Genomic DNA, 24,644 nt, shown 5'->3' on the forward strand with positions numbered 1-24,644 from the left:
AGAGAGACTGCAGCTCTGAAATGTTTGTTGAATTGCCTTTTAGTGGTAGTCCTATTTTTTTTTCCTCTGCTTGTTATTGTTGGCAGAAAGAGTGAGATTTAGAGTTTTTTTTTTTTTTTTTAGCCTACAGATTAAACACTCATCACTTTTAATCTTAAGATGTAGAAGAATTTCTGATACAGTTCTTAGTTCTGGAGAATCGTGATGTTGGGTGGGTTAGTATAAGCTTTTGTTCCCTGTTGCTGCTTCTGTCTGAAGGCACTGAGTATAAAGGCAGTTTAAAATAAAAAGAACTGAAGGTCGTGAGAATAATTATTGTGATTAGGCAGCATATGTTGATGTTTTGATTGCTAGGAGGTGTATGATCAAATTGTGCATTTTCTGTCCTCTAGTATTGTGAAGGTGAAAGCAGTAAATCTCTGTCAAAATCCAATTGATAAGAGTCTTTTAAACTAATGTCAGCCTGACTGCGCCAGGAAGTGTTGCTTCTGGGGAAATCTGAAGCAGATAGGTGGTTCTGGATTTTCCCTGACTTTAGGCTGGTGTGAGTAGGAGCAGTGTGAGCCTTTGTGATGCTTTGGATTCCAGCAGTACATCTGAATTACTCATAATAAGGTGGTAAATATTGATAGTGTTTAGTCATCTGTTTGTCATCTATAGCATCAACAAATGTATAGATGGCAGCGTAGACCTTGTTGGGTAGTCAAATGAGAAGTGGTTTGGCCTATTTGCATAGGGTGGTGTTAATTAGGTCTCCGGAATGACAATGAGAGTGGTAAGACTTTGTTTCATGCAGAGTAGTCTACTTGACTATATAAACCTTGCCATATTTTTGCTTTCATTTATTTTTGTCTGGAAATAATATACATCTAAACAGAATGGATGAAAACATGGATCCTACCTGGAGTCTCATCGCTCCTTTCCTTAACAGAAAACAAAGTACTATTTTGCTATATCAAGGCTTGTCTGAGTTATTCTGTCCTATCCGTTGTATTAACTAGACATGTGAGAAACATAATCTTTAGTATGCATTTGTTTGAGTAAAGCTTTGTGGTTTTTTTTTGAAGGTTAAAGCTCTTATCTTACATTGAGAATAAGAGAGATAATCCAAACAAGTGTTCCTGTATTATTATGAGGTATTACTACTTTTAAAAGACACTACAATGTTCTACCATATAGGGGTCTGCAAGAAGTAAAAATTCAAGACGAAAATCTTTCCATTAGCATTTTTAATACCTCTAATAGAGTTGTTTCTTTCTTCTCTTTCAAAGAAATTTCATTTGCACTAATAGGTTTAGAAAACTTGTATTCTCTGTATTATCGGGTCATATGAAGACCCTCTCTTAGACAGAGATTGAATCCTCTGGTCTTTTGTTATTAGAGGCTCCAGTAACTGTATATGTCTCTGCTATCTTAATTTTTACTGAGCTAAAGCTGGTATTTGGGGTATACACCAAGTGAGCATCAATTTAGTTACAAGGATATAGGATTATGGAACAATAATTGAAATCCATCTTGAAGAGACAGATGGGTTTTAGCTGCTTTGCTTAGAATTTAATTGCTCTTGGGATGAAATCTAGATCTCAGTGGAATGAATCTGTTTTGTCATTTATCAGTGTGGCTAGAGTTTCAGCCACAGAGTCTGAAATGGTTACATTTTCTCAGCTTCCTAGCATATTTTTGAAATCTCATGAGATTTTTTTTTTTCCTCTGTGATTGCAACTTGGGAAAGGGAGATTCTGAACTAGTTTCTGAGACTCTGTGGAATGGCTTATTGTTCTAGAGGCACAGATACTCACTGAAATATGCTGTTCAAATGTATATACTTCTTAACTACAGAAAAGATGAGCTTGCTAAAATAACATTGTGTAATGTTCAGTCTGTGGTACTCGCTATTTTCTTACAGTAGTTTTAGTTACTTACAAGTAATTGAGCTTTTAAAATTCTTTCCTTCTCTAAATGACTTTAAGCTTTAAATGACAGTCTGATGTATCAAATGAGTAACTTATTACGTAGGAATTGAGACTTGTAGTATGTATACTTCCAATGCATTTATTATTAAAGAGCCAAGTGTTCTAAGTGTCTTCTACCCATTTCTGTTTTTTAGTTGTATATCCTTTCTAACGGGTTAATGCCAAATCCATAGATGTTGTTCTGTGAGAAGCTGGACTTTGAAATTTTGGATTACTTTGCTACAGCTGTAATAAAAATACAAGCCCAAGTAAGCTTAAGGTAGTGTACTAGTATGGAATAAAAAAAATTCTTGTATATCTGAATAGCCTTTATTAAGTAGTATTTGGATGGCTTCAATGAGGTGTGAACCCCATAAGCTTTACCATGTGAGAGAAAGTGGTTTTTTTCCCCAGTGTGTGTGGTGCTTGTTTTATTTTTTATCTGGATATATGTAATACTAATATAGAAGTACTGAATTTTTCTAAACACTACAAATTTTTGATGCTTATTCCAAATAGGTGAATAACAACTCTCCATACTGTGCTAGCAGCACCGTGTAAGATCCATTGGAAGTATTTTCAAGACCAAGGCCTTCTGAACTAATAGCAATGTTTACAGACATAAATACAATTTAAATAGTATACTGAAAATGAGAAGCGATTACATCATGACGTTTTTCATCAGAAGCAGTTGTTGATTTAATGAGGCATTCAGTACAGAGTATTCAGAAAGTCTTGTGCTTCATTTTCACTTTTTAACAGGTTATAATGAAACTAAATACGTATATTTTCTCCATATATAGACACTTCTTTTTTGAGATTTTTTAGAAAGGAGATCTTTTTGAAATGAGCCCTTCAGGGGCAAACTAGGTATAAGAATCACACGAGCAGATTCTGTCTAATGATCTAATTTAAACATGGTTCCTTTTTCTGCTTTTCGTGCTGCAAGTGAAGTGTCTAAGATTTTAAGAAGCTGAAGGTAAATTTAAAAGAAAACCTAAAAAATAACTGCTTAAATGTAAAAACTGTTTTCATAGCAAAGAATATATACATTTTTTATTGAAACAAAGACTCTTAAACGTGTTTAGATTTTCATAGTATCTTTATGTAAGCTATTACTGAAATCTGTAGATTTATAAAATCTGAAGCTTTTTTTCTCCCTTTCATGTATTTGCTTTTCTGTGTGCAAGTTGGTGTTAAAATGCTCCATCTCCATTATTGGAGATGTTCCAGTCAGGAAATACTTGCGCACCACTCAGCTCTTCCCCTCCTCCCCCATGTAAGAGACAGGATCAACCAAAAATTTTTGTTCACTGATATGTTGAGCGTACTTGCAGGTAGTATGTAAAATAGCTAGCTAGGTGGCTGTGAGTGGAGAAACTCCAACTGGTGATCTGCAACACTTTGTGACCTTAAATGAGTCTCATGGAGCCTTTGTCTTATTTTTCTTTCTTTAGAACGATGGATGAATTAAAAATGAACAATTTTACTTAATGTTATCATCAGTGTGTATTCTGTTATTGATGTATTTGTACCTCATGCTCAAATTCAGGTGGATCAAGAGGAAGGGTTTCTTACGATTTATTCCCAGTGTTTCACAGCTCTGATTTAAGCTGTGGGGGAATGTGCTGGTGTGGCCTATTCCTGGACCCCATCCTGCCTCTTTGCTTTCCTGTAGTAGTATCATTTGGGTTTTGAAGGAGACTGTCCTTTTTGTCACCTGAAGATGCTGCCTAATAAGCCTGTGAGCTCCCAGTCATTTTGGTCTTTGCTGCTGCCAATTTATCTGGCCATTGTTGTGATATAACTGGACCACAGAGGAGGAAATCAGGCAATCTTGCCCTAGAGCTATGTGAATAAAAATTAGACTTCATCACATCAGTGTAATGAGACTGCTAGTACAGTACCAGTGTACTAGATGGTGTTGAATAGTTGGCAATATATACTGTACTTCTTTCTACTTTTTCCCTCTGGGCCCAGCACACTGGAGGCAGTTCTTAAGGAGAGAATTGTAGTGTGTGTAGCATCACTAATGTGGAATGACAGTTTGAAGTTTTATATCTTCTGCTTCTGCTCAGGGAATTTTCGTTTGTTGCATTTAGCACCAAAGAAATCCTGTCTTGCAAGACAGATTAGGTAATCCATTGGTCTTTAATACTGCTTTACCCAAAAGCATGACTGTTGTTGGGTTTCTAGGTCAAGATATTTTTTTTTTTTGACAAGAGACATTGGAGTAGCCTGGGAAGTCTTTTATGAGATTTTGGCTTTTACTTATGTGTTTTAGATAATGGCAAACGCTGTCTGAATTTTACTTCTGATAGAAAAGGGTTTCTTAGAAATACCTTGCCTTGATAAGCTGGCATTTCTGCTTAGAGTGTCGTTATGAAAGAGCTTCAGTAATTTTACTTAAATGCATAGTGTTTCAGACTTCCTGCTCAGAAACACAGTGAATCTGGGATTGGAATATCATACAAATGTCAGCCTGGGAAGGTATTTTTCACTGGCATGTGTTTGTGTGTCACAAATGTGAAGCTGGTGTTGCTGTTAACCTCACCACCTTAAGCAGAGGTAATGTCTGAGTTCTGAACTCTTGTGGAACTGAGGATTCTCTTGGAGTGCGATGTTCTAACTTTATAACTTTAATTAGATTGATATAATTGCTTTCATTTTTCTACAAGTACAGAAATCTCTGGCATTTTTGTTCATATTGCCAATTTCTGACAGCTCATCCACCCCAAAAGACAAGAACCAAAGCAACAACAACAAAAAAACCAACTACTTTTAGTTATGCCTAAAAAATTATATTTGGAGAAGACTCAAGCGGACAGCTTTCTGATTTCAGAAGATTCAGAAAGGCTAGATAAGTGTTACCTCTTTTTTGCATTTAGTTTCAGTTTGAAAAGATAGTGCCTCTGGACATAGTAAATCAGGGTGAAAGCATCCTTGATCAATGTGTCCCCAGTTAAGCTTTTAGTAAACTGTGCAAGTGCTGTGTAAAATTGTCGGTAATAGTTTTGTCTTCTTACAGAATTAAGAGTACCTGCTTGTTTCAGTATGTTCTGCTAGCAGTGATCCTTGCCCACTTTTTCAGGCGGGTTTGCTGACAGTTTTCTGCTTGTGGCGTAGATAAATGTCATGCAAGTAGGGACTGACTTCAGAGGTGCTGCCTTCTGAGAGAAAATAGCTGCTCTCTGCCCTCCCACCACCACTCCAGTCTTCAGCTTTAGAGCTTAATTGTTACAGCAATGGGAGGTAGTGAGAAACTGCACTACTTACTGAGATGGCATTTCTGTCTGTGTCTTCGGTGATGTGCATGTCCCTGCTGTCAAATATTATTAAGAGGTTATATGACTGTATTACAGTGCACAAATCTCTTGTGGTGTTGCTTTGAGAGGTATGACATTTTGTGAACAAGCTTTAATGGCAAATTACCTTTTTTTCCTTTTGGATACAAAGGTATATATGCCTTTGAGAGCTGTATGATTCAGAATTGACACAGTAAATCTTCTCATGCTGTTTTGGTTGGTAAAATCAAGGAAGGCAACTTTTCTTGTGCTCCTGTATTTCATTTGTGGTGGCCATTAATGACAGCTTTGATTTTGTATGGTAGGGAGAGACAGCAGCAGTGTTAAGTGCAATATAATAAGAAATACTGGTAGAAATGGGTACTTCTCTTAATTCATGAGCTTAAAGTGAGGTTTCCAGTATGAGTTTGCAGCTGCATATACAGTGTTGTATTTTTAGTTAGTTTATAGCAATTCCTTTTTGATGTTTTTCTTTATTCTACCAACTGGCATCGTTTTTTATAACAGAACTTCAGAAGTACTCTAGTGTGCTTCAGTTAATTGTATTGCTATGTTTTTTTCAAGTAACACACATTGTTTTCATTACTCCTAGGAGATCTTGAAACAGGTAGGCATGTGCTCAGAGAGAACAGTAGAGTCTTGATTTCAGTGTAGTTTTGGTGTTTTTTGTCAGCGTAAACAAGAAAATCATTTAAGAGTATGCAAAATGAATTGAGAGGAATCTAACTGGGTTTCTGAACACTTGACAGATAACTTGATCGAAAACATATAGATTGGCACACAGTTTCCTCCTTTTTTTTTTTTTACCTGAAGCTGTGTCCTAGTAAGTTATAAGAACACTGGTGTTGAATCTTCTCGTGACTTACTTTCAGTTGCAAACCATCAGAAACTTCAAGGAAGGGCAGTATCTTCTACATATTAGGGTCAATTATGTTTGTAGTATGCACAAATCTGATCTCTGGATGAAATGTGCGCACTCATTTCCAGTCTGACTGTCTCCACAGTTCTAAAGACAGGATGCATAGTTCATTTAAGGATTGGTCAAAATAGGTTTAATAAAAATATATGAGGTTTTTGTTCTTTTTTTTTTAATTAGAAAGAACTGTATTAAGTAGCCTGTATAAGAATACGTAAATGCTGTGTAAAAAGTCATATTCAGTTTACACAAAAAGTCTAGCTAGGGCATAACTAAAACTAAAAAAAAAAACCAAAAAACTAAAAACTAAAACAGAAGAAACTTAATTGATCTCCTGGTAGCTACCCTGCCCATGTTCTAAGTTCTGATTGTTTTGATTTCATTCTCAACTGGGAGTTGTTTGAGGCCTGAAGTTACTTTTAAATAGCTCTTCTATTATAACTGAATTTCAAAATTAAACTGGATTGTTCTTGGTATTTCATGTTATTTGTTTTTCAAATTCACTGCTGATGCTTTTGCCTAAGAAGAGGCAGTAAAACCGTGTTTAAAAGCATTTGGGGAGCTGAAGAATATTGGTTTGTCTTTACTGATCTCTAGAAATGAGCAGTAGACCCATCACACAAGATGTCTGGTAACCTGGAAGTCCTGAGGTAACAAACTACTTAAATTGTAGTTTCTCCTAATTCTCAAGGTCTTCTGCTCACTATACTCATGTAGGCTGAACCTCACAGTTTTAATATGAGTGTAAGTCAGTGGAGAGAACATCATCATTCGTAGTGATTTTTGTCATTTAAGCGTATAAGCAAAGAATACATATTGCTTTTTAATGTAAAGTGGTCCATTATTTGTACATTAACTGCAGAAGTAATGCTGAACTTCTGATATTGGTAGACTTTTCTGGAAACAGAAGCAATGAGTAGAAAGGACCTGATATTGCCTATGTTAATTACACTTAATGTTGATGTCTTTCTGTTACTGTGCTCTAAAGTAACTCAAACCAAAACTGGAATTACAAAACATTCTTAAATGTTGTTGAAATTCTGCAGAAAGATGGTCAGACTGTTTTTTCCTCCTGGTGTGTTTTTGTAGATTCTTTACTGGAGGCTAGATGGCAGTAAAGGAATGCTTTTTGTGGCTGTGGGACTTGTGCTGCATGTTTGGTTGGTGCTATTGCTTATGAATTGGTAAAATCTCAACAGAACAGTTAATATTTCAGGTTTTCTTTTTCTTTCCCTTTGTGCTCTTGAACTTCATTTTTTTACATGTTCTAGCATATAATTAAAATAATTAAGCAGCGAGCCTAGCTGCTCTTTAAGAGATAGTGGATAGTAACTTAACCTAATAATTATTTCCTATCTGCGTTTTGTAAACCTAGATAGAACATACAATGCCCTTATAAAAATGTTTTCAAAGAGGAATACATCATTATTTAAGACTAATATCCAATAGTTAAAATGTCCTGGGTATTCAGAACAAAGGTCCTGTTGCATTTGTTGTCTTGGCAACGCTCCTTTACGGAGCATGAACAAAATGATGAAACGCTTGTTTGGATGTTGGGCTTAATTATCCCTAATACGACTTGCGGTATACAACATTTAGAACAGCTGCTTTCCTACCCTGTTTTTGGTATCCTGCGGAATTCTAGCCATTCTCTCTGGCATACTGGCAGGATTACTGATGTATTTTTTTTAAAAAAAATGTATATATATTCGTATACATTATTGCATATAATGAATAAGTAATGTTAGAAAAACTGATGTATTATATGTAAAAGAAAATCTAGTATATATTTTTTGTCTGAGGGAAAGAATACTTTTCACTTTTTTTAGTGATGCTTGCTGTCAACAAGAATTCAAATTGGAGGAATGATTGCAAAGGCTTTAGTTTGCCCTCTCTGTTAAGGTTTTTGGAGCTAAAACTAAATTTTGCTATTTGCACATCTGCTACATCACAGCCAAACCCTTCTGTTTGTACAAATAAAAGCAATAGGCCACATTCAGCTGGAGGGCAGGTATGCTCTGAGGAGGTATAGCCAGGTTTCTCTTCACAAAATGGTAGTTTGTAAACTGTCTCTTATTTTGTGGTGCTTTTCTGTTGTCTGGAACTAGCTTCCTGTGAATTATTTTCTACTTGTTTTTGTAATCTCCATGCTCTTTTGAATACCTTTTCCCAGTAAATTCTATAAGCTAGGTATCTTGTAGCTGGCTTCTCAGGCAGCCCCATCTTTGTTGCTTTGTACGGCAGTACAACTTCACCATGCTGTTGGGCTGCTGAGATGTATCACAGCTGTATTGTGATGTTTTTCTTAACTTCAGAAGTAATCAAGTAGAAGCTTTGCTTGCTTGGTCATTCTTAAGCCTGTTGCTCTTGAGGAAATTTGTGACAAAAGTTACAATATCTGTTCAGCTATTCTATCTTTTTTTTGTGGAAAAAAAAGATCTCAAGAGCTGTGTCTTTTCATTGGTAAGTGGTAGGATGGGGAATTTCTGAAACTGATTTTGTTACAAAAGAGAAAAATGCTGGTACGAGGCACTGCTGTAGTCCTGTTTTGAAGGGTCCTGTTGTGCATTAGAAAAGACGTTTAGATGTAGAGCTCAGTGATATGGTTTAGTGGAGGACTTGTTAGTGTTAGGTCAGAGGTTGGACTCGGTGATCTTGGAGGTCTCTTCCAACCTAGATGATTCTGATCTGATTCTGAAGTGCATGTTGGATCATCTCTGCATATGAGGATTGTTCTATTTTGATGCTGCAAATGTGAAGACTCCCATTTCTGGATGAATTAAATGAATAACTGACTTGAAACTGTTACCTACTTCTTAGAGCCTTATACATTATACTGGAAATTTAGTTTCCTATCCCAGAGTCACTCTATATCATCTGTTGTTTCAAGAGTATGTTTTTTGAGAACTTTGATTACTGTTTTCTCCTGTGTGATATGAAGCAAAATCAGTATTACTGAATTTGTAGTAATGTATCCATTGCTACAGGATCAGACTCGTGTTAAAACCCGTATTGTGGCTTCACTGTTCTGCTAACACAGACACCAATGTTTCTATTTAAATAGTCTCTCTTTGGTAGTAGAAAAACAATGAAGTTGACATCTGACCAGGGTATCTGACTTTTCTTTCTTTTGTGGAATGTGACAAGCACACCTGTCTGCTTTAAATGATTTAGGGACTTTGGCAAGCTGCTTTTTTGAAGTTTACAGCAAAGTATGTTGTAATGCTAACAGGTGCTAGGTTTTTTTTGTAAGACTTAGTTGGTGTCCTGCATGTGAAATTTTTTAAAATGTTTTTCTTACACTAATTACTCAAAAGACATATAACAGTAACTCTAGTATTTTGAGGGTTCTGTAGAATTTTGTTCAGAGGACTTTTAATTTACGCAATTTGTATGTCTTTATAGGTTGTAACATCTTGAGAATCTAGTCTTGTGAAATTAAAAAATAATAAAAAGGATAGTTCAGTGGGAAGGGACCTCCAAAGGTCAGAGACCAACTGCCTGACCACTTCGGGGCTCACCAAAAGTTACAGCATATTGAACGCTGATAGGCATGGGGCAGCAACCACCTCTCTGGGCAGCCTGTTCTGGTGTCTAACTAAACTCTCATAAAAGTTTTTCCTGATGTCCAGTCTGAGCCTCCCCTGGCACAGCTTTGAACCATTCCCGTGTGTCCTGTCACTGGATACCAGGGAGAAAAGAGGAGTGCGTCCCTCTCCCCTTCCTGTCCTCAGGTAGTTGCAGAGAGCAACAAGGTCACCGCTCAGCCTCCTTTTCTCCAGGCTAGACAACCTGATTGCCTGGCCTCTCCTCACAGGAGATGCCCTCTAGCCCTTTTACTAGCTTTGCCCTCCTCTGGATGCTTTCAAGGACCTTAACGTCCTGTTTATATTGTGGAGCCCAGAACTGTGCGCAGTATTCCAGGTGAGGCTGCACCAACGCTAAATATAGCAGGAGAATTGCCTCTTTTGACCAACTGCTATCCACCTTCTATATACATTATTCTTCTCAATGATACAAACCAAGTAGGATTATTCCCTTAATAATCTCTTAATAATTGCTAAAACATATAATAATCTATAGGGTTGTAGCTGGTGTAGTTTGGAGAAATTCTACATCCTGTTCAAGGCAGAACTTGATGATAGTAGCTGTTAAGCATTCTTCTTAACAACGTTACTGCCTCGTAGTTAAATTCATTATACAGCAGTAAGAATAACTGAAGTCTGTAAATGCAGGTTTATATGTACGAACTTGCTGACGAAACCTGAAGGTTATCTTGTAACTATTTCAAGAAGACATTAATAACAGTTCATTTCCTGTTATTTTTTCTACCTAGATAACAGTAGGAAATGTTGAAGAGAATTCACGTGGGGTCCAGATATTGCAAAGACTTCATAGTCAGATTTTGTTTTCTAGCTTGGAGTTGCATCAGTGTGGTTCAGGAATGTATAATTAGGGAAACAACGAAATGTGCTGTTGACAGAAAAGTATGTTTGGCATCTCAAATGCTGACCTTTTCTGACATCATTAGACTTCTGAAGCTCTGATACAGGGATAGCAAAGTGGCTTATCTGGGTTTATTAGTTAACACTCTGACATACTGTTTTGTTATTGTACTTTAAAATGCATTTGCATGGTAATGGCAATGTTTTCAACTTTCTTAAGCATTTGTGGCCACTGCTCAACTAATTTGTCATGTTCATTAAGGTTCCCACAGTAGGGGAAAATAGTGCTTCATAATGATTCTGAAGATCAAAACATGGCATAGAAGCAATTTGTCAACTAACAGACTGAATTTGCCTCTCAAACACCTACATTTTGCAAAATTGCTTAAAAAATACACGTTGCTTAAAAACATTGGAGTTCCTGGAAAAATGTAAATTAATGGATATAAAAATAAGTAAACATCTGCAGTCTGTTCCCCTGAATGGTAAATCTGCATTTTATTTAAATTACTTTCAATTTGTGAAAGCTTTTCTCTAGTAATTTATTATTCAGTCTAGTAATTTATTATTCAGTGTCCTGATATTCTGTGCTTTTCTTCTGTTCTTTTTCTGTAAATACTTAGGATGACATATGTAAGCAATATTATTCAGGTAGGACTTCTAGAATATAACAAAAAGAGGTGGAACTATTCCACCGTCCCTTGATATTGCTCATGTTTTGTGAAGTGAATGTTAAATTTTTGTTTCATATCCTCTTTCCAACGTCAAGAAATGCATTTCCCTGCAGAAATGGAGAATGTTTATTGTTCTGTAATGAAAAAAAATTTAAAATATCCTTAGCTCTTTCCACCATTTGTGATGAAATAGAGGAGTACTTTGTGAACACTACAGGAGTACTGCAGAAGAACAGTTGGGTCAACAGTTTAGCGATGCTTGTCAATGTTATTTGTTTCTGACGCCTCTGACAAAGCAAATCTAACATTAGCTAGCAAAGGGATAGCTTTGCAATTGAATACAGTTTTGCAGTGTATTGATAGTCTGTGTACTAGTATACAGTTAAGTATTTACTGATATCTTTAATACCCAGTGAGAAGAAATTAGCAAAACACTACCTTAATAGTTTTCAGTACTGGTCCTGTGAATCATCTTTAGATGTAGCTGCTGAAGCTAAGAAAAATCTGCAGTACTGTTCTTGGAAAAGAAGCAGACGTGAAGTGTCTGAATCTAATCCTAGGCCTTAAAGCTATCACTTCTATTTGTGGGATTTCAGAAAATAGAGATCAAGAGCTTTAGAGCTGTGTGACCATTAACAATTTCCTTAGACCTGCTTTGTATTATGATCACTTAGTATTAATAAGTTTATCTATCTATCTTTGAACAATCAAGTGAAAGAGGCTGTGTTCTCTAATCAAGTACTGCATTTTGTCTGACATATAGCTTTCCAGCAGCATGTTGCTAGCAGCATCTGGCTACTCCAACAGAATATTCTGCAGCCTTGACCTCTCAAGTTTTTTTTTGTACTGTTGGTGTTCTTAAAGGAAGAGAGGTTAGTTAATTTCTGTCTCTTTCACTGTCAGTTGACTTTGCTGTCACTGCAGTTGTTTTCCTTTAATATACCTGACTAATTTTTTGAATGGAGTATTGGTACTAATGTTACTGTATTTTTGTGTTATCATACTTACACAACATGATGTTTTGTTTGTAACTTTAGAAACAGCTTTATATATAGCACATTTTTTAAAGACAAAAGGCAGCGGTGCTTGGTACTGATAATTACATATTTTAAATTTTGTTGGCTGAAAAAGCTGCTGGAAGCTGTAAGTTCTTGTCAAAACCTTGGGACTATTCCAGTCTCTGGCTGACAAAACATGTTAAGGGATATAGGTGTTCCCTTCCTTCTGTTCCACACTAAAACGTGCTTAAAAGCCAGAAGCACGATCAGGTACTATTTCTCAGCTCGCTAAACAGTTAAGATTCTTGTTTTTTTTCTGAAGTACTAGGTGCCTTTGGGAACATAAAAAGAACGGAGAGGCTGCTGTATTCCTTTATTTTAGAGGGGCAATATTTGTCCTAAGTCTGGCTTCGGTTATTATTTATACTGAAATACAGCAACGAAGTAAATCTGAATCTGAAAATGGTGTCTAGACATTTACATTTAGTGAAAAGGAGTCAAAGGTATAAAGTGGTGACTTTCCCCTGAAAGATTCAGTAGAATAAAATGTGTCAATGAAGTTAATCAATTATAGCTTGCATTGAGTTTTTGTCTCTTAGCGTAAGATGGATGTGCCGATGCCTGAGAAAATCTGTAACTTTTCCAGACTGTAAATGGTTGTTCTTACTAGTTTTAAAAGAGTTATTCCCTTGTAACAGTATACAAGAAAGAGATTTCCATCCATATCACAAATAGGTGTAGAAAACAAGTCTTTGGTGATGGCAATGTGTTTACCTTGGAAAACGTGAAGGTACAGTTCTGCTCAATAATTCGCTTAGAAAATAATCTTCCCTGTTCTTCTTCTTGCTATTCTAAATAATTAGTTCAGAAAAAGTGATTAAAGTCAATCTTTAAGCCTTTCATAAAGATAACATGTAAACGAGTTGGAACACTCTACTGTGGTTTAAGATAAGGTTTAAACCAAGATACTATAGGTTCCCTAACCCACCCCTTTCATTTCAATGACATGATGATCTTCTGATCAGTGTGACATGAGAGCTGAAACAAGGTGATTCAACATATTCTCCTCACAAACTTGTATTTGAATCTTAAGTAAGCAAAATAATTTAGTTTTACAGTGCAGGCAGAATATTAATAAATAAGAAAATCTTGGGAGCATTCCATAGGTACAAAGCAGAAAATTGTTTAAATCCATCCATCTGTTACTATACCAGATCAGTAGGAGGGTTGTTAGTTTGTGTAGACAGTCTCAGGTAAGGCTGATCTTCTCTCAAAAGAGAGGAGTCTGCTGACAACATCGGATATGTATACAGAAGACATGTAACAAAGCTTTGCAATCAACTTCTTTATGGTATTGGAATAAATGAGATATGAAAACAGCTCCATCTGCCATTTTCTTTCTTGTAGGATATCTTGAATAATCTCGATTCATGTGATCTTGAAGATGATGATCTTATGCTCGATGTGGACCTACCTGAGGACCCACCTCATGACAAAGGTTAGTAAAGTAGCCAAGCAGTCTTACTGTGAGACTGCATTATGGGTTTAAGATATTTTTGGATTTCTTTGTTCTAACTTCTGCTTTAATAAGATGCACACTTTCAATTGGTTTTTATTTAGGTAACTTTCTTTTCTAAAATGTAGAAATTAATACAACTCCTACACTTGAATTCTAAAGTTAGAAATTTACTGCCTTTTTATTAAAAAAAAAAAGGCAAAACCGACCCAAACTAAACAAACATTGTTGCAGACTGTTTCTTTAAACTGTGTGTACAATAGGCTTAAACTGTGTGTACAATAAGCTTTGAACTTTGAAGTTAGTACTTCAGTTTCATTTTCAAATATAGCTGAAGTATGTTGCTGAAATATGTTGCTGGAATGATATTTTCAGCTTTGACAGCATAATTCTTTCTTCTACAAAATGACAACCATCTCAAGAAAAATTATCTCCTAAGATATTTTATACGCTTTAGGGTAACAGCAGCATTAAGTCTTAAGATGCAATATTTTGAGGAGTTTTTCATGCACTCTTGTTGTCTGTGAGAATGCTGTCAACCTTTTCATGGGGAAGACAGATGCCACTAACACAATACAAATTTAGACCAGAATTAACTGGGTCAGGCAAATTAATGCCACACTTCTTCAAATCCTAGCCTCCTTCGAGGCATTTGGTTTTGGTCACTCCAGCTTATACCAGTTGTCACTGACTGTGACAATATCTTCAGATGAACAGGAATGTTGGATGTGGACCACAGTAGTGTCCTACCCTGTCCAAACAGGCACTGAAAGAAAAAAGCTTTGCCTGTTTTGTGTACTGTTCAGCTACCTGCTGAAGTATGGGGTAATTCAGTTGCTTTGACAGTACATTTGAGTTCTTCAGATGAAGACTCCTACAGGTATGTTAGCTATGAAGCCAAATTAACAGTAAAATAAATAGTCTGCCACCTACAATAGCAGTGGCACATATAAAGTGCAATACTTAACCTTTTAAATCTCAGTAATTTTTCCAAAGTACTCGTGTGAAAGGTGCTTATTGATGACTATTACTGCTGTGCTAGTAGTCAACTTTTCAACCCAGACATTTAAGTTTCTTTTTGATTTTCTGGAATGAATAACAAACCAAGCATATATGATAACTCACAGTGCTCGTGGTTACGCACTAAGCATTCTTTCAATAATGGTAATTGTTATCCAGTTGGAAAAACTAAGAAACAATTTTAAGGGATAGATCAATTTTTTTTAATTTTTTTGTTTAAAAAGCATGCGGCGTATCTGCATCAGTAACTTCATTTCAAACTAATTTTAAAAATGTTCAAAATATGTGCATTTTAAAGGTGAATGTTTGCTTCGCAAAAAAGTTAGCTTGCTATTTAATCTGACTGTGGGTGAAATATTGTGTTTACTTCACTGTTTTCTGAATTGCATCAATATAATCTGTACTCACACTGCTACAGCAAGTATCTGTAGTGTTCACATAGCTGGAATATGTCTTGTGACTGCAGCAATCTGTGCTGTTTAAGCTGGTGGTTCAAGTGGAGAAACTATTGGTGTTTGGGATAGATTTCAGATAATTACTACTGTTCTAGGCATTTTTTTGAAGTAGGTTTCCATATAAAATTAATGTGGAACGAATTGGGTATCTCTGCTATAATCACTTCTCTGATAAAAATTCAGTGATTTCAGAATAGGCTCCGAAAAGAGGAATTCAGACGTCATCTCATGCTTTCCCTTAAGCAAACATGACTAACCACAAGTGAAGTTTGTTCTTTGCTAATATCCATATGGTTTTCATTCAGTGTCTCAATTTGTTTTCCAAAGATGTGTATCATAACTACCAACGAACTTACTGAGGGCTTATTTTGAGCTGACCCGTTTGAAATGTCATGCAGTGTGAGCTGTAGAAATATGCCTCTAAAGGAAAACAAATCTTTTGTTATTTTTGCTGTACAAGTTATTTTCTTACATAAATATTCGGTTATTGAACTAGTTGATTAAAAATGGAATTGGAGATATGAGTGAGTATTATAACACCTAGCAGCACTTTTTGCCAACCTTATTTCCATGCTTGTGTGCAGCTTCACTGATGTCAGCCTTTTAAGACTTTCCCAGGTCCACGGAAACTCTCCTTGTTTCGTTTTGGAGTGGAGGATGCCGCTTGGACACTATTTATAGCAGCAGTTCTAGTTCAACAAGTATGCAGTGAGTGAGGATGGCAGCCTTAAATCACAGGGTAAAACTGGGCTGCCTTCCCACCAACACGCAGGCTGGGAGCTCAGCAGGAAGGAAGGCCTGTTTATGAGCGTCTCATGCGCAGCTATGTCTGAGTAGGCAGCCGAATAAAACAATGTACTCTTGTGTAGATTTTTTCTTCTAGCAAAAGGCTGACAATGTGAGGAAAAGCTGGTTGGGTAAGTGAAGGAGACGGGGCAATGGCAGAATAGCAGTTTAGGACTTTTTCACTGTGTCTGACTGCACGGGTAGCAGTTGTTTTGGCTTTGTTTCTAGTGGTTTACAAGCTGTTGCCAAATATAGCATTTGTTTGCTTCAGAAGTTTGTGGAATCTGCTTTGCTTTACAGAAGTTAGTGTTTTAAAGAGATTTCGTTTGCTTAAGTCATGCTTTTTGTCCAGGAAAATAAAGATTAAAATTGTTTCAAGTTTGATCACAAGACAGATGACTAGAGTGAGAGAGATATGTAATTTAAGTACTGAAACTAGTCTTTTTTGTAATGAAATTCTGGCATTTTTCTAAAATACCGTCTTTGTGTTTGTGTTTTGTTCTAACTTCTTAAAATCCTGAATATACTAAGAAAGAGAAGAACATGTTACTTTTATTTTGTTTTCCTTCCCTATAGACCTGTCTCCTCCAAGTGATTTTCTTCTTAGATCTGAAATATTGTTAAGGCTCAACTCTGTAGTTTCTGCTGCAGATTACTTTTATTCTTGTAACAAGTTATATATGCTAGTAAAAACCTGAGTTCATTACAGCAGTCTGCTGGATTCTTCTAAAAATGCTTGCTTTTTTTTGGCTGTTTAAAAAAACAAACAGATTTTACATTGCATCCATTATCAGCACCAGCACGTAGTAAATATTGTATTACAAGGTCTTGGGAACAAATTTTTTATTTTTACTTTACACTCTGTAGAGGAATGTGAAAATATGAGCCGTTATGATAGACAAGACAGAAATGCTAGACAACATCAGGAAGAATTCTGGAAAAGAGCACCACAACAACGATGGAATACACAAGATCACTATCATCTTGGCCATACTGAGCACTATATTCATGGCAAAAATGATTTGAACAGGTAAAGACTTGCTGCCTTTACCCCCATTAAAATACTATGATGAGAAATCTTTTGTATCAAAGGTATCAAGTGATACTGAGTATAAGACATTTGCAGAATAGTTGTATGTTATTGAATAGCATGTCTGAATGGGAGCATCCCTCAGATTTGTAATGATTTCTTTGTAAAACTATTTTGTCGTGGGTTTTTAATTAAAATACAAGTGTTTTGCCTTGAGCTGGAACTTACTTGGAAATGTTGAGATTTATTAGTTGTCTTTATAGGATACTATAAATGGCTTGCTTAAGTTAGCGTATGTATTCCATGGGGAAATAGTAAAGTCTTATTACTTGCATGTTTTAAATTTGCAGTTTTTTTCCTTACCAATTTGTTTTTAAAATACATGTAATCTTGTAGTTTGTATAGGCTGTAGCTTGCATGACTGAGTTTATAGAAATTATGATGAGCAAACTGATTTAGGGTACTGTAGATGTTGGTCTGTGGATTTGTGGAAGTGGGAAGGAAAGTGAAATAGCACTGGCATTTTCTGATTTATTTTCCTCTGTATACCACAGTATGTAAATACAGGCTATGTTACATAACAATTTATTTTACTAAATGCTGCTTAGCTCTAGTTTGTCATCCCTGTGTGTGCGTATGCATGTAGATACATATATGTATACTTTTTTTTTAATCAGGGGATCAAGCTACCTAGAGTCTCCTGTTGGTCACTTTGAAAGCTATGGGGCACCAAATTGTTACCAGGCTCCTAGACAGCTGGTGGGCTTACCGGAGAATACTGTGATGCTTGATGAAATGACACTTAGGCACATGGTCCAAGACTGTACAGCTGTGAAAACTCAGTTATTGAAATTGAAAAGATTACTACACCAGGTAAGCTGTTTAAATGGAACAAAAGCTAAAAAGTATGTTGGAGAGTTGTCTCAGTTGGTTTGTCATCTGGCCTTATTAAACGGTTTTCATTTTCTTCATGCATTGATTTAGTGTTTAAGAGTGCACTTCTTATTGCTATGTAAAATAGTAATTTTCTGCCTTTTCAGCACTTTAGTGAATGCGAAAACATTATGCATTAGTATTCTACTCCTCCGTGGAAATAATGGTAAATTAAATCAGTGGATGTGATGACAGGCTTTTATTTAATAAAGTCCTAGAAGGCTAGGAGTAATGAATAAATAAAAATCTATCACATTGAACAAACTTGCATTCAGCAAGTCAATGGCTATAGCTTCTTCCTTTTAAAACAAACAAACAAACAAAACCCTACAAAAACAACCTTTTCCCTCCCTTTCCTCATTTCTCAGTGTTTCAGCAAGAAGCTTAGCAAATCCTGCTAGGTCATCTCTACTGGAAGTACTAAAACTTAACCTTTCCAGTGTATTGTCATAAGCTTTTAAGGAGGCTTTTTCAATTTAACCTCAAAAATTGGCAAATTGTTGGAGTTGATAAACTGCTGGATCATTCTGCAAAAGTGTAAGATTTCAGCTGCAAAAATTCCTTTGTCTTTAAATAAATAGAAATCTATAGGACCTCCTCTTTAGATGCATTTACAGATTAGCATGTAAAAGTGTGCGTGATGTTTTCTTTAATATTAGGTTTATTGTTGTTGCTTCCTAACAGCATAATATAATGGTAACAACTTTGTGCCTTAAAAGTAAGACACTAAGACAAAGCACAACAAAACAAAAAGCAAATCAGTCTCGAGGTTAATTGAAGGATATGACTCTGCCTTTCAGAAATGTGAATATTTGCTTCCTATGGTAACAGAACACTGGAGATGTTTTTCCACTGACAAAATCAGAAATACTATTGTACAAAGTGTCAGAGAGGGAGGATGTGTTCTTAAAGCCTAGTAGGCTGCATAAACTGTGCCTCCCAACAGCCTTGAGCGAGTGATTAGTGCATGAGATAACAGGGAACTTCTTGGCCAGAACTCTTAATGCTTTTGACACAAGGGCAATTAAACAACTAGACAAATGATCTGTATACTTGTAGCTCATTGTGTAAAGGTGTGCAAGCTATAGCCAAATAGCATGTGGCCTTGCAGAATGTGGTATTTTAAATCTTGCCCTAGTTTATAATAGTCAGACTTGTCTGGAAAGTGATAAAACATGAGCCTTGCCTCAAGCCTTGTTTAAAAAAAAAAGTTACAGAAGAGACAAGTAGCTGCTCCTAAGGTGTATGTTCTTTAAAATTAGTTGCTTTTCTAGTTAAAAGCTTGATTTGTTTTGTAATAACAGCAATGAATAAAAATTTTGCATTTTTGCTTGATTAAGAATAACAAATACAACTTTGAAAACATTACATGAACTTTAGCAGTCTCAACACTGAACTAGGGCTTGATCTCAGTCAGGCTCATATGACAGGCTGCTTCTTAAAATATGAGAAAAAGCAAGATGCGGAGTGAGAGCTCCTTTCAAACACTAGTTTTAGTAAAGGAAGCAAAAGTTTTGTCTTTGCTTCACGTATATTTATATAGGTGAGATATATTTTTAATGTATATTAAAATATTAATGAAATATATGTGTAAGTATATTTAAATGTGTAAATAGACTTTACACTACTTAGACTTTACACTACTTAGACTTTACACTACTTAGACTTTACACTACTTAGACTTTACACTACTTAGACTTTACACTACTTAGACTTTACACTACTTAGACTTTACACTACTTAGACTTTACACTACTTAGACTTTACACTACTTAGACTTTACACTACTTAGACTTTACACTACTTAGACTTTACACTACTTAGACTTTACACTACTTAGACTTTACACTACTTAGACTTTACACTACTTAGACTTTACACTACTTAGACTTTACACTACTTAGACTTTACACTACTTAGACTTTACACTACTTAGACTTTACACTACTTAGACTTTACACTACTTAGACTTTACACTACTTAGACTTTACACTACTTAGACTTTACACTACTTAGACTTTACACTACTTAGACTTTACACTACTTAGACTTTACACTACTTAGACTTTACACTACTTAGACTTTACACTACTTAGACTTTACACTACTTAGACTTTACACTACTTAGACTTTACACTACTTAGACTTTACACTACTTAGACTTTACACTACTTAGACTTTACACTACTTAGACTTTACACTACTTAGACTTTACACTACTTAGACTTTACACTACTTAGACTTTACACTACTTAGACTTTACACTACTTAGACTTTACACTACTTAGACTTTACACTACTTAGACTTTACACTACTTAGACTTTACACTACTTAGACTTTACACTACTTAGACTTTACACTACTTAGACTTTACACTACTTAGACTTTACACTACTTAGACTTTACACTACTTAGACTTTACACTACTTAGACTTTACACTACTTAGACTTTACACTACTTAGACTTTACACTACTTAGACTTTACACTACTTAGACTTTACACTACTTAGACTTTACACTACTTAGACTTTACACTACTTAGACTTTACACTACTTAGACTTTACACTACTTAGACTTTACACTACTTAGACTTTACACTACTTAGACTTTACACTACTTAGACTTTACACTACTTAGACTTTACACTACTTAGACTTTACACTACTTAGACTTTACACTACTTAGACTTTACACTACTTAGACTTTACACTACTTAGACTTTACACTACTTAGACTTTACACTACTTAGACTTTACACTACTTAGACTTTACACTACTTAGACTTTACACTACTTAGACTTTACACTACTTAGACTTTACACTACTTAGACTTTACACTACTTAGACTTTACACTACTTAGACTTTACACTACTTAGACTTTACACTACTTAGACTTTACACTACTTAGACTTTACACTACTTAGACTTTACACTACTTAGACTTTACACTACTTAGACTTTACACTACTTAGACTTTACACTACTTAGACTTTACACTACTTAGACTTTACACTACTTAGACTTTACACTACTTAGACTTTACACTACTTAGACTTTACACTACTTAGACTTTACACTACTTAGACTTTACACTACTTAGACTTTACACTACTTAGACTTTACACTACTTAGACTTTACACTACTTAGACTTTACACTACTTAGACTTTACACTACTTAGACTTTACACTACTTAGACTTTACACTACTTAGACTTTACACTACTTAGACTTTACACTACTTAGACTTTACACTACTTAGACTTTACACTACTTAGACTTTACACTACTTAGACTTTACACTACTTAGACTTTACACTACTTAGACTTTACACTACTTAGACTTTACACTACTTAGACTTTACACTACTTAGACTTTACACTACTTAGACTTTACACTACTTAGACTTTACACTACTTAGACTTTACACTACTTAGACTTTACACTACTTAGACTTTACACTACTTAGACTTTACACTACTTAGACTTTACACTACTTAGACTTTACACTACTTAGACTTTACACTACTTAGACTTTACACTACTTAGACTTTACACTACTTAGACTTTACACTACTTAGACTTTACACTACTTAGACTTTACACTACTTAGACTTTACACTACTTAGACTTTACACTACTTAGACTTTACACTACTTAGACTTTACACTACTTAGACTTTACACTACTTAGACTTTACACTACTTAGACTTTACACTACTTAGACTTTACACTACTTAGACTTTACACTACTTAGACTTTACACTACTTAGACTTTACACTACTTAGACTTTACACTACTTAGACTTTACACTACTTAGACTTTACACTACTTAGACTTTACACTACTTAGACTTTACACTACTTAGACTTTACACTACTTAGACTTTACACTACTTAGACTTTACACTACTTAGACTTTACACTACTTAGACTTTACACTACTTAGACTTTACACTACTTAGACTTTACACTACTTAGACTTTACACTACTTAGACTTTACACTACTTAGACTTTACACTACTTAGACTTTACACTACTTAGACTTTACACTACTTAGACTTTACACTACTTAGACTTTACACTACTTAGACTTTACACTACTTAGACTTTACACTACTTAGACTTTACACTACTTAGACTTTACACTACTTAGACTTTACACTACTTAGACTTTACACTACTTAGACTTTACACTACTTAGACTTTACACTACTTAGACTTTACACTACTTAGACTTTACACTACTTAGACTTTACACTACTTAGACTTTACACTACTTAGACTTTACACTACTTAGACTTTACACTACTTAGACTTTACACTACTTAGACTTTACACTACTTAGACTTTACACTACTTAGACTTTACACTACTTAGACTTTACACTACTTAGACTTTACACTACTTAGACTTTACACTACTTAGACTTTACACTACTTAGACTTTACACTACTTAGACTTTACACTACTTAGACTTTACACTACTTAGACTTTACACTACTTAGACTTTACACTACTTAGACTTTACACTACTTAGACTTTACACTACTTAGACTTTACACTACTTAGACTTTACACTACTTAGACTTTACACTACTTAGACTTTACACTACTTAGACTTTACACTACTTAGACTTTACACTACTTAGACTTTACACTACTTAGACTTTACACTACTTAGACTTTACACTACTTAGACTTTACACTACTTAGACTTTACACTACTTAGACTTTACACTACTTAGACTTTACACTACTTAGACTTTACACTACTTAGACTTTACACTACTTAGACTTTACACTACTTAGACTTTACACTACTTAGACTTTACACTACTTAGACTTTACACTACTTAGACTTTACACTACTTAGACTTTACACTACTTAGACTTTACACTACTTAGACTTTACACTACTTAGACTTTACACTACTTAGACTTTACACTACTTAGACTTTACACTACTTAGACTTTACACTACTTAGACTTTACACTACTTAGACTTTACACTACTTAGACTTTACACTACTTAGACTTTACACTACTTAGACTTTACACTACTTAGACTTTACACTACTTAGACTTTACACTACTTAGACTTTACACTACTTAGACTTTACACTACTTAGACTTTACACTACTTAGACTTTACACTACTTAGACTTTACACTACTTAGACTTTACACTACTTAGACTTTACACTACTTAGACTTTACACTACTTAGACTTTACACTACTTAGACTTTACACTACTTAGACTTTACACTACTTAGACTTTACACTACTTAGACTTTACACTACTTAGACTTTACACTACTTAGACTTTACACTACTTAGACTTTACACTACTTAGACTTTACACTACTTAGACTTTACACTACTTAGACTTTACACTACTTAGACTTTACACTACTTAGACTTTACACTACTTAGACTTTACACTACTTAGACTTTACACTACTTAGACTTTACACTACTTAGACTTTACACTACTTAGACTTTACACTACTTAGACTTTACACTACTTAGACTTTACACTACTTAGACTTTACACTACTTAGACTTTACACTACTTAGACTTTACACTACTTAGACTTTACACTACTTAGACTTTACACTACTTAGACTTTACACTACTTAGACTTTACACTACTTAGACTTTACACTACTTAGACTTTACACTACTTAGACTTTACACTACTTAGACTTTACACTACTTAGACTTTACACTACTTAGACTTTACACTACTTAGACTTTACACTACTTAGACTTTACACTACTTAGACTTTACACTACTTAGACTTTACACTACTTAGACTTTACACTACTTAGACTTTACACTACTTAGACTTTACACTACTTAGACTTTACACTACTTAGACTTTACACTACTTAGACTTTACACTACTTAGACTTTACACTACTTAGACTTTACACTACTTAGACTTTACACTACTTAGACTTTACACTACTTAGACTTTACACTACTTAGACTTTACACTACTTAGACTTTACACTACTTAGACTTTACACTACTTAGACTTTACACTACTTAGACTTTACACTACTTAGACTTTACACTACTTAGACTTTACACTACTTAGACTTTACACTACTTAGACTTTACACTACTTAGACTTTACACTACTTAGACTTTACACTACTTAGACTTTACACTACTTAGACTTTACACTACTTAGACTTTACACTACTTAGACTTTACACTACTTAGACTTTACACTACTAGACTTTACACTACTTAGACTTTACACTACTTAGACTTTACACTACTTAGACTTTACACTACTTAGACTTTACACTACTTAGACTTTACACTACTTAGACTTTACACTACTTAGACTTTACACTACTTAGACTTTACACTACTTAGACTTTACACTACTTAGACTTTACACTACTTAGACTTTACACTACTTAGACTTTACACTACTTAGACTTTACACTACTTAGACTTTACACTACTTAGACTTTACACTACTTAGACTTTACACTACTTACTTTAGACTTTAGACTTTACACTACTTAGACTTTACACTACTTAGACTTTACACTACTTAGACTTTACACTACTTAGACTTTACACTA

At 35.0% G+C, this 24,644-nt stretch overlaps 1 protein-coding gene across 7 annotated transcripts in view; it reads left to right on the forward strand.

Annotated features, from left to right (window-relative positions):
- Nucleotides 1-24,644, forward strand: part of CCSER2 (coiled-coil serine rich protein 2) — a 79,271-nt gene that overhangs the window by 20,583 nt on the left and 34,044 nt on the right. For all 7 annotated transcript variants that reach the window (XM_067000199.1, XM_067000201.1, XM_067000196.1 and 4 more), the window contains 3 exons: nt 13,698-13,788; nt 16,935-17,097; nt 17,775-17,970. In XM_067000199.1, coding sequence (XP_066856300.1) covers nt 13,698-13,788; nt 16,935-17,097; nt 17,775-17,970 — 450 coding nt within the window. The remainder of the gene's footprint in view (nt 1-13,697; nt 13,789-16,934; nt 17,098-17,774; nt 17,971-24,644) is intronic.

Source organism: Anser cygnoides, chromosome 7, assembly GCF_040182565.1.
Source record: "Anser cygnoides isolate HZ-2024a breed goose chromosome 7, Taihu_goose_T2T_genome, whole genome shotgun sequence".
Lineage (NCBI taxonomy): Eukaryota > Metazoa > Chordata > Aves > Anseriformes > Anatidae > Anser > Anser cygnoides.